The 12,265-nt window shown below is 35.1% G+C and overlaps 1 protein-coding gene across 2 annotated transcripts in view; it reads left to right on the top strand.

The window, feature by feature from the left end:
* Positions 1-12,265, top strand: part of LUZP2 (leucine zipper protein 2) — a 527,801-nt gene that overhangs the window by 370,490 nt on the left and 145,046 nt on the right. For both annotated transcript variants that reach the window (XM_051852030.3, XM_008268979.5), the window contains exon 7: positions 5,018-5,080. In XM_051852030.3, coding sequence (XP_051707990.1) covers positions 5,018-5,080 — 63 coding nt within the window. The remainder of the gene's footprint in view (positions 1-5,017; positions 5,081-12,265) is intronic.

Genomic DNA, 12,265 nt, shown 5'->3' with positions numbered 1-12,265 from the left:
AAAGAGTGATTCTCACAAGGTGAACATTTATGTCTTTCCCCATAGTATTCTAGAAGTAAATCAAAAAGCTGCTAACACAGTTCTATTATTCTCTATGTGCACCCACCTTTATTGCTTCTGGTTCCACCATACCTTTTACTGTTATTATCACCTCCCTGTAGGAGGGTAAAGGAATATGACCTGGTGAAGAAAGTCATGGCTTTTTGGGAGTCCAATTAGGAAATAATGCTCCGTATCTTATTGAACCAGATCACAGTCCTAGCCAACTTGAGAAAAGGCTAACAGATGTTGTTAACTTGGTGCTCCTGGGTCCAATACAAGCTTGGGATTTCTTTTATTGAAGAAGATGACAATATTCTTTCATGAACAAGTAAAAGTCACTACATAACATTTAAATTAAACCCCAACATGTATAGCTAAATATATATATATATATAATGTGTACATATGAAATAAATGTAGCAAAATATTAAAATTTGTTAAATTTTGAAACTAAAATAATAAACTTAAAAATGAAAAATCTAATATGTAATATAACTGTATATATATGAAACAATAATATCATTCAAAAAGTACTGGGTATGAAATGAGTAGAACTTTTCAATATATAGAAACTAAAGGCTGATGCTCCATGAGATGAAAGATCAGACAGCATGGTTTGTAGATCTAATCCTGTGTAGTGTTTCATTTCATTTCTTTTTTTATTTGGGTAGAAATCGACTTGGACATGGTTCATATTTGCTAGGTTATAGAAATAGTACAAATATTCTTTGTACAGGTTCTGAATATTGTTTACAAGATGATCGTACTAGGAATGAAGTTTTGCTCCAGTGATATCTGAAGAAGTCATCATGTTCCTAGGGTTCTCACAATGCTCATACAGACAGATGAAAGAAATAAGGCTGCTAGGAGAAAATGTTATGGTTAGGGAAAAAAGTGACTTTAATTTTATACTACAGTCATTTAAAAATCATAAAAAGTGTTCACATATTTCTTTTCATTTCAGCACTTAGGGTAATATGATTATCTCTGAATTCTTATTTATGCATTGCTAAATATTTAATAAATGAGAATTTTATAATGATGAATTATATTGTAATAGGTTCATTATAACTTATCAATTTATCCTATATTATTATTAATTTGTAGGGTAAATTTATAGCTTAACATATGAGGTAATAGGGAAGTCATTTGTTTTTGTCTGTTGCAATAAAATTCAAAGCAATATGTTGGAAAATTTAATTATTTGATTCGGTATCACTACCAAAAAACAAAATAATATTTTTTTTATTATTTAGAAACTAAAAAGGAGCCTGTTTTCTCCAGATCAAGGACTCTAGACTTCAATTTTTTAATTTTTATTTTTTAAAGATTTATTTATTTATTTAAAAGTCTGAGTTACACAGACAGAGGAGGGCACAGAGAGAGAGAGAGGTTTTCCATCACTGGTTCACTCCCCAGATGGCTGTAATGGCCAGAGCTGTGCCGATCTGAAGCCAGGAGCCAGGAGCTTCTTCCCGGCCTCTGACGTGGTGCAGGGGCCCAAGGAGCTGACCCATCTTCTACTGCTTTCCCAGGCCACAACAGAGAGCTGGATCAGAAGTGGAGCTGCCGTGTCTCAAACTTCGCTTCAGCCCAGGGCTTTAACCCACTGGTCCACAGCACCGGCCCTGACCCTGGGCTTTTAGTATCACAGAAGGATAAAATATTAATATCCCATTGACACTTAATGGAATGCCAATGCATCAATTTGCCATGGAAAATACTAGCTAGGAATGCTATCTATCATCACCATCACTTTTATTTCATGAAAGTGATGCTGTTTGAACATGAAATTGTTGGAGAAAAAAAATCTCAGACTAAAAGATAGTCTCCTAAATGAGATAAATAAGGCTAATGAAAATACTCTGTCATGACCACCTTCTTCATCTTGTTCACTCTCATCCTCTTATCATCATCATTTGCAATTTAATTCTACTATAGATGTGAAAATATCATGACTTAAAGGAACCAATATTAAAATTGCATTTAAATATCAATGTAGGAAAAAGAAAATGCCAAAATTCCTAATAGAGTAATATCTCAATTGTTTCATTTGATCATTTTAACTTTTCAAAATGTTGCTAACAAGTTAAACAGGCAACTTGAAAATGATTACCAAATTCATGAATGTTGTGAACAGTCTCTGATGAATGAGTGAATAATGCAATGATTAGTGTTTTAATGATGATTCCAAGTCATGAAGTAAAGTTTAAATTATATTCTGTGAATTTCAGTGTAAATCTATATGGTTAAAATGATTTTTAGCCCTTGAAAAATATAGCATTAACTATGCACAATAGTAGTAGAATCCAGTAAATTATATACACCATATGCAGTAGCAATGTATTCCCTGCTGCTATTCATCAGAATTTGTTGATTGAAAAAAATGAAAAAAGAAAAATAAAAAAAGAAAAGAAAATTTGTTTACCTTAAAGACTATTTATCCTGGCTATAAGTGAGTCCAGGACAGCACATTAAAACAGAAGGAAGAAAAATGCCAAATTGTGCATTTGAAATTGTGAAAAAAATCAACAGAAATTATCCTTTACTGAAATCAGCAGCATAAAATGATATTCCCTTCAACCAGTTATCTTAGAAAATTAATATAATAATACAGAGATGTAGTGTTTAAAATAGCATTATTTTGAGTGACTTGGGAAACTGTGCTGATGGTTGGAGTATTAAAAATAATTCTGAAGTACAAGTATAAATTCAAACTGCTGAGTGCTCAAGTGTGAATTTTCATTCTTAAGAACCATTAACAAACCAATACACACCATGTTGAATTTTTTTACATTCTTAGGAATCATACATTTCACATTCATATTTACTGTTCATAGCAAGGAAAAGAGGATGTCTATGGAAATGAGACAATATTAACTACTGTGTAAGACATTACCCAATTCCTACTGCTCCTTATGCAATCAGTTCAATTTCATATTACGGAACATGTCAAACTCTTGCACTTATGTTTTCTCCTTCCTCTCTCTCCCCTCCTAAATCTCCCTCCTTATTCCTTCCTTCCTTCATCCTTTTCTCTCTCTCTCCATCCCTTCCTCTCCTCCCTTCTTTCTTCATTTTCTCTCCTTCCTCCTTTCCTTTATTTTTCTGTATGCTTCTCTCTATGCCTTTCCCTTCTCTCTCTCATTCTTTTCTTGTTGCTTTCCCATTTCATTTTGGTTGTCTTTTTATTTTCTGTTATTAAATTCCTTAATCAATAGATCATGAAATACAGCAGAATCACAACAGAGATGTCTATTAAAAAAAAGTTTGTCTACAATATGAGCAGCTTGCAATGGTGTACCATTTACTACACTGTCAACTTTCAACTCTAATCAATGATGCATATAGCATCAGGAGGTGATTCAAGAATTATGGCTTCATAATGAATATAACAGGCAACTGAATTCCAATATGCTTGCTTCAGCTAAAGTATACACAGAGAATTATAATAGGATAAGAATCTGGATGGACTTCCTCAAAGAAGACTTTCATATTAACACAGTTTAGTGGGAACAATAGCTACATAGGATTTTGGGTATATTATCTATTACACCCATTTACTTCAAATTGAATACTATTATGATATTACTTACATACAATATAATTCATCTTCTTTTATGTGTAAAATTATTTGATGGATTTGACCAACATATGTATGATACAGAACATTTACTTGACCCAAAATAGACTTTGGGGCTGTTTTGAACTCCAGTCTTCATCCCCAGCCTTGGAGCACATCAACTACTAAACTGATTTTTGTCCCTAATCATTTGCCTTTAATAGACAATCAGATAAACACAATTATGCATATCTTCTAGTAATTCTTTCACCTAATAAAATACTTTTGCAATCCATTCACATTATTACATTGTCAATACTTTATTACCTACCATCAAATTGCTCCAAAGTATTCTCATATTCCTTTTCATGGATGTATGGCAATTTCTTTATCTATTCAACAGCAAATAGACAAGTGAGTTGTTCCTAGAATTTAGTTATGAATAAATATACTGTAAACATTTTAATCTATGGTATAATTTCCCATGGGTATGATTAACCTCATAAGAAACTGCTAAACTATATCTCATATTGTACCATATTACACTTTCACTCAAATATTATTTTTACTATCATTTTTGCTTCATGTGACTATGATAATTTATCTTGTTTCATTTTTTTTTCGGAGTAAAGAATCAGGACCAACAATTTAAGGTGTGCAAATGCAATTAACGTAGGTAGAACCTTGAATATTGAATCCCAACTAAGTTAGAATATTGAAAATCTAACCCATCCCTGAAACTTTGGAATACATGATAATCAACTACTGCTTATCAGGATTCAAATCTTCCCCAAATATCTGAAAGACTTAAGTGGTTTTCTACCTGCCATATCCCTTGTAAATTCTCAAAAATGTAAATTGCATTCGCCTCAGCATCTACGCATTCTAGTAGTTTTCATCAATTTCCTGCCGTGTTGACTTATTGCCTCCCTCTTGGACAAATGGAGAATTTAAACTTTGTTATCATTTTAAATTTACTCACATTTAACCTCAAACACATAATCAAGAATTTAATGAAAATTTAGATGTACATGTCTCTCTATAAATATATATTACATATAACATATATTCTTAAATACATGTATATGTATCCAGCATCTAAAAATAGATTGTTGACAAAAATTCCATATGTTTGGGTGTTGGGTGTGGAGTGTGGGAAAATATAGCAGCTTTCTTTAGATACCAACATTTTAACTACTTGAATTTTTGGCATAGGCTTTTTATTTTATTTTCTTCCTAGGATATCTAGATGTCTGACTCCCAAAGTGAAGATTAAGTTCTGTTTCCTTTCCAAGTTAGTTGGAGTCCGGGCTGCTTGGCTGCAGAATTTTTTCTTGTCATATGAAAAAATGTTAATTTTCAGTTTGAAAATATAAATAAATTAACGTGCTAATCATGTTTCTGCTCTTACAGTCAAAAAAAATCCAAGCTCAACTAAAGGAGCTTCGCTATGGGAAGAAGGATTTATTATTCAAGGTAAGCCTCTTTCTCTCTTGCTATCTAATTTCCTATCCTGACACCTAAACTATGAGACATTATTTATTTCAGAATTTAATTTCTGGATTTTTCAAAAATTAGACTTGTATTTGACAGTTTAAATTACAAATGAAATTAAGGGTAATTTCATTTTTCCCCACTTAATTGATGGAGTTAAATGTAACTATTAGTTCAGGAGTACATCTGTAATTAAAAATAAAGAATAAAACAAACATTTCAAAGCCTTTAAAGGCCTTTTGTAACTCCAATTACTTTAATTCAACATCAAGGAATATTCTCTTTGGAACGTTTACAAACAGTAGAGAATATAGTGAGGAAGTATCCAGAGAAAAAATTTAACTGGTGACCTAGCGTCTTGACTTTCAGAGATCCATCTGTAAAACCCTTTATTGCTAAGAGCATCATATTTAATAATTATTCTATTTTAGCTATTGATGCTTCCCTTTACAAGACAATCTAGTGACTAAGAGAGCATCTACTACAATATAGGATGTGGAAGACTGAATTTTTCCACAACATTATTCAATTCCTTATTCCTTGAACTTGTGGGTATTATCTAATATGGCAAAGCAGACTTTGCAGGTGTGATTAAGTTAAATAACTTGAGCTTGAACTATTACTCTTATTACCCAGGTGCGCCTTAATGTTTTGCCTCAGTCCTTATAGCAAAGAGGCAGGGTCAATAGAAAAAAGGTGTTGCAATCACAGAAATAGGAAGGAACAGTTCATGAAAAGCCTCTGCCTCCAAAAGGAATATGCTATGCCTACATCTTCCTATTACTCCCATGAGGTTTACTCCAAACCTTTGACGCTCAGGATTGTAAGAGAAAAAATTTGTCTTGATTGAAGCCGTTAAGTTTATGGTAAATTGCTACAGCACCAAGAGGAGACCAACATAGTTAATTTCTTTATTCCTTTGTAATCAGGAGAGATAAAAGGCAGATTTTGTTAACTGTTGTACTTGTATATCTGCATTAGCAAATTATGTAAGAGTGACAGAGTATTTAGCATTAAGATACTAATTTGTTATTTAAGTGAAAATTACTTTATCAATAATATTTCATTTAAATTTTTTCACAATAATGACCAATTCAATCAATGAAATTTAAATTTACATTAAAGAGAAATTTACTCCCATTTTTCTTAAATGACTGGAAAATTCTGCAATTTTTCTAATGCAAAGATGAGAAATAACTTATCACTCCTGTATAGTTCCTTTACGTTTGGCTTACTCATTGGAAAGTGTTCCTATCATGTCAACCAATATTTATTAAACACTTATTCCAGGGAAGGCATGAATCTGGTCACGTCTTGTCATTTGATCTTTCACAAATGCGCTTCCTGCTATTACTTTGGCTTCATTTATAACTTGATGTTCCCTAGCACCCCAAGCATATTGTGAATTAATTCTCGTTGATGATTACTAACCTTCACCTCCCAGCACTCTACTAATTTTATATGATAAATAGATAAGATAAAAGCATGAAACCCAAGGCAATTGCTTTCTACCTTTAATCTTTCATGCTGAGACAGTTGAGTTCAGGATATCTTAACTCTTACATTCAACCTGGTCTTAGCTTTTTGTAGTCATCAATTATAAATTGGAATTAATACAAAAAGTATGTGTGCACTTTCATTTGGAAAGAAATTATTGTTCTCAGTGAATTAGTTTAACTTAATAAGGTCAGAAGTGTTATAAAGCAAACTCAGGCTCCCTACAGTTTATGATTTTTAGGTATAGGATGAGAGACTTATGCAAATATGGAAGGTCATATGAGACTTTTTGAATATTTCGGATTTTATTTTTCTAATCAAACAGTTTTCGAAAGAAAAGCTGGGGGAAAATTTAGACAATGCAGTAATGTTTAGTGATTTACTTCTTTGTAATATACTGGTCAAATGTAGATTAGAAACATCAACATTCAGAAAGTACCTACATTAAGATTTGTGGAAAATTTTTATTACTTCAAAATTACAGAATTAGATATATTATGTTAAAGCCTTATTATTTCACTCTCACTTTGAGAGGAACACATTTATACAAAATTAGAACTGTGTATTTGTAAATCATGAAGTTGCATGAATTAGGATGCTGTTAGCATATTCTGTCTCTTCAAATTGAATCATGGATCTATGCAAAAGTAAAACTTTAGCAATGTCTGTTTTCATAGTGAAAGATTGTTTTTTAGATATAAAGTGAAATGATGGTAATTGGTGATAGGGACACAGTCAGTGGTTTCTGCTATGATGTGATCATCATAGATCTTGAAAGCAGTGAGCTGATCTGCTCTTTTTAGAGCTGTATCAATGGTATGCATTAGTGTTAAATGAATATGTGTTAAGTTAAAAGTACATATGGTAGTAGACAATGGGATCTCATGTAAGAGTATGTTGCACAGAAGAGTATGTGGCCACAGAAATTCCTCAATATACCTTGGAAAATGAATCTACAATTGGTGCTACTTTGCTGAAACCTGAGATGAGTAGAAGATTCTATTTCAAATAGTTTCCCCTAAAAATATCATCAATGTTGAATAAATGTGATGGTTTTAGTAAATGTAGACTTTGATAGAGTAATGCTTGCAGCCAAAACATTTGAATTTTATTTTAAAACATAATGGTATATGTTGAGGAACTGTGAGATGGGATGACAAATTCTGTGCCATTATTAATATTTGTCAGTTGGCTTTTTCTTGGGAAAGGGTACCAAACACAATAAACATTTTTGACAAAAGAAAAAAAAAAACTTTTGCCAAGCATTTTGACGACTGTATCCTACTTGAATCCATTTAGAATTCATATTCTCTAGAATACTTATTTGCCATTTGTAATTATTAATTTTATAAGCAATTTTAAAAATATTTATTTACTTTGAAAGCCACTGTTCCAGGGAGGTGGAGAGATACATAGAGAAAGAGAGATTCTCTATCTGTTGGTTCACTCCCCCAGATGGCTACAATGGCCAGTGCTGAAGCCAGGAGCCAAGATCTGCCACTGCTTTCCCAGGCACATTAGCAGGGAGCCGGATCAGAATCAGAGCAGCCAGGACTCAAACTGACAACCATGTGGGATGCTGGTATTGTAAGTGGTGGCTTTACCTGCTAGTCCACAGCACAGGCCCCAGCACATCACATTGCCTTTTAATTGAGTTTCATTTATTGTCTAGAAAAATTTTGGAATTATCAAAAATCATAAAGCCAAAAAGAAATACTTAAAATGCCATAATTCAGAACAAATACAAATGATTCTTTACGTATTTCATTTTTTCTACTTCCTTATACACAAGACATGCTCTGCTTTGTAAGTAATATATATTTTCTTTTTAAATAATTTATTTTATTTTTATTTTTTTGACAGGCAGAGTAGACAGTGAGAGAGACAGAGAGAAAGGTCTTCCTTTGCCGTTGGTTCACCCTCCAATGGCCGCTGTGGCTGGCGCGCTGCAGCCAGCACACTGTGTTGATCCGATGGCAGGAGCCAGGTACTTCTCCTGGTCTCCCATGGGGTGCAGGGCCCAAGGACTTGGGCCATCCTCCACTGCCTTCCCAGGCCACAGCAGAGAGCTGGCCTGGAAGAGGGGCAACTGGGACAGAATCCGGTGCCCCGACCGGCGCCACAAGTTGGAGGATTAGCCTAGTGAGCCGCGGTGCCGGCTCTCTTTTTAAATAATTTAAAACATAAAAATGTCTTTGGAAAAAATTCTTTGAGATACAGAAAGACAAAGCAGAGCTATTATCTATTGGTTTATTCCTTAAATACCAATGATGGCCAGTGCTAGGCCAGGACAAAGTCAGAAGTGGGAACTCAATTCACATCTCCCATATGGGGCAGGAGCTCAATTTCTTGAATTATCACAATTGCCTCCCAGTGTGTTCAGTAGTAGGAAGCCAGAATCAGGAGCAGAAGGCAAATATATCACCCAAGTATTTTTTTTCAACTTTCATTTAATAAATATAAATTTCCAAAGTACAACTTTTGGATTATAGAGGCTTTTCCCCCCCAAAATCCCCCTCCCACCCCCAACCAACCCATTTCCCACTCCCTCTCCCATCCCATTCTTCAACAAGATTCATTTTTTTTCTTTTTTTTTCTTTTTTGCCAGGCAGAGTTAGACAGTGAGAGAAAGAGAGACACAGAGAGAGAGTTATAGACAGTGAGAGAGAGACAGAGAGAAAGGTCTTCCTTCTGTTGGTTCACTCCCCTAATGGCCACTACAGTTGGCGCTGCACCGATCCGAAGCCAGGATCCAGGAGCCAGGTGCTTCTTCCCAGTCTCCCATGCGGGTGCAGGGGCCCAAGCACTTGGGTCATCCTCCACTGCCCTCTCGGGCCACAGCAGAGAGCTGGACTGGAAGAGGAGCAACCCAGACTAGTACCCAGTGCCCCAACCGGGACTAGAACCCTGGGTGCCAGCGCCGCAGGCAGAGGATTAGCCAAGAAAGCCACGGCACTGGTCAAGATTCATTTTCAATAACTTTATATACAGAAGATCAATTTAGTATATACTAAAATTTCAACAGACTGCACCCACACAGACACACAAAGTATAAAGTACTGTTTGAGTAGTAGTTTTCCCATTAATTCGCATAGTACAACACATTAAGGACAGAGATCCTACATGGGGAGTAGGTACACAGTGACTCCTGTTGTTGATTTAACAATTGACATTCTTATTTATGATGTCAGTTATCACCCAAGGATCTTGTCATGAGCTGCCAAGGCTATCGAAGCCTCTTGAGTTTGCCAACTCTGATCTTATTTAGACAACGTCACAGTCAAAGTGGAAGTTCTCTCCTCCCTCCAGAGAAAGGTACCTCCTTCTTTGATGGCCCGTTCTTTCTGCTGTCACCCAAGTATTTTAATGTGAGATGTGGATGTCTCCACCAATACCTTAACCTCTTAGCTGAATATCCACCATCTGAAGATGTTCTTTCCATTTTACATATATTTGAATGCTGCATCTTCAATTATATGGGTGTGCCAAAAGTAACTTAACCTTTCCTTTATCTGTATACGTGTATACATTTGTATATGCATGTATTAGACCTTTGATTTATGCGGAAAAAATATTTTTTTCTTTGTAACTTGAGCTCTATAGTTTTGATTTGACATTTCTAGCTATCAGTTAACTAAAATTACTTCAAAACAGTTAATGTTATTGATCCCTATTATCGGTTGCTTTTAAGAGAGTTTAAGATTTCATTAAAATATGTACATGGTTCAGTTTAATTACAATTTCCTTTGTACTGAGTATTCTCATTAAACAAACAAAAATGGAGACCAATGTTGTGGCACAGTGGGTTAAACCTCTGCTTATGATGCTGGCATCCCATATCACAGAGCCAGTTGGAGTCCTAGCTGCTCCACTTCCAACCAACTTCTGGCAAATGCAGCTAGGAAGGCAGTGAATGATGGCTAAAATATTTGTGCATCTGTCACCCATTTGTGAGATCTAGAGGGAGTTCCTGGCTGCTGTTGTCAGTAGGCTCCCTCCCAGTCCTGGCTTGTTGAGGCCATTTGGGGAGTGAACTGGAGAATAGAAGATATCACTCCCTATCTCTCTTCCTATCTCTCTGACACACAGCTCAAATAAACAAATACTTTAAAAAATATAAGAACAAATATAAGTGGGTAAGTAATTACATAAATTAAAAAAGACAATAAACCAACACATTTATTTGTTTGGGGAGATTAAAATTACTGTTTTGTCATAAACTTGATCATTGGACAATTTGAACATTTAAAATACGTGATTTGATTTCCTTTTACTTATTTTTATTTTACTAGATTGAGTAAATTCAAAACAATTTTCACAATATTCTCCAGTCACCAAAAATTCAGTCTATCATCTTATCTATGCAACAGGGAATGAGAGACAATTTGAATTTTTCATTAGATTTTCAAAAGGTGATGTAATTGTCAAATTTAATTGGAAATTATCTCTGAATACACTTCATGTTCTCTAGATTAAAGATTAGCTACAGGTTTAGTAGTAAACTTTCAAAACATGTATTTTAATTATAATAGATTTCCCGAACTTCATGTTTATGAGGATTTACTAATTTTTATGCAAGTTATGAAGGATTTGTTCAACATGTCAGTTTGCTTTGGTCAGGCCTTCTTTTTTTATTTTTTTATTTATTTTTATTTTTTGACAGGCAGAGTGGACAGTGAGAGAGAGAGAGACAGAGAGAAAGGTCTTCCTTTTCTGTTGGTTCACTCCCCAATGGCCGCTGCTGCGGCTGGCGCACTGCGGCTGGCGCGCTGCGGCTGGCGCACCGCGCTGACATGAAGCCAGGAGCCAGGTGCTTCTCCCCTGGTCTCCCATGGGAGTTCAGGGCCCAAAAACTTGGGCCATCCTCCACTGCACTCCCGGGCCACAGCAGAGAGCTGGACAGGAAGAGGAGTGACCGGGACAGAATCCGGCACCCCGACTGGGACTAGAACCCAAGGTGCCGGCACCGCAAAGCGGAGGATTAGCCTATTGAGCCAGGGTGCCGGCCAGACAATTAACCTTACAGTTGTGATTCAATATCATATTGACTACCAACTATGCACTTATAAGATATATTGCTAAGTGTTGTATAAGGATTATCTCATTTTCTCTTCTAAACAATTTGGGTATGTATAAGATATTGGGCTTATCAGTGTATATATATGCATATATAATGTCTTCCAAAAAGTTATTGGAAAATGAAATTAAAGTATCAATTTATTTTGATGCAAAATTTTTGAAATCCATGTGTCTTTTATATAATGAATATTTCCTTGTACCTTTTGAAAACTCTTGCTTTCAGTGTGTGTATGTGGAAATTAAAGCAAGGAGGTTGCTTACCCAAAGTCAATGCTACAGTAGGTAACTAATAACGAATGCAAATCTAAAAGATTCATTCCTGCATTTAGGATCTCAGAACAGACAGCCTTGTATAAATGTCAGTGGACAAAAGGGTGTGATGTAATGCTCATAGACCAAGTAGAGTTAAGCTAATAGAGCCTGTTTATTCAGATTCTTTCTGACTTTCTGAGTTGTATTGGTTTTTCATGGGTGTGGAGTAGGATTTCTCTGGAACCAGGGTCTTCTGACAGATAGAGGAAGTAATTATTTTATGGCCAGCTTTAACATAGAAAAGCAGAGGAAGGGTGGGATGATATTCCTAGATTACGT

Source organism: Oryctolagus cuniculus, chromosome 1 (assembly GCF_051225735.1).
Source record: "Oryctolagus cuniculus isolate XC-2025 breed Fujian yellow rabbit chromosome 1, ASM5122573v1, whole genome shotgun sequence".
Classification (NCBI taxonomy): Eukaryota; Metazoa; Chordata; class Mammalia; order Lagomorpha; family Leporidae; genus Oryctolagus; species Oryctolagus cuniculus.
This window is presented reverse-complemented; position numbering and strand designations above follow the sequence as displayed.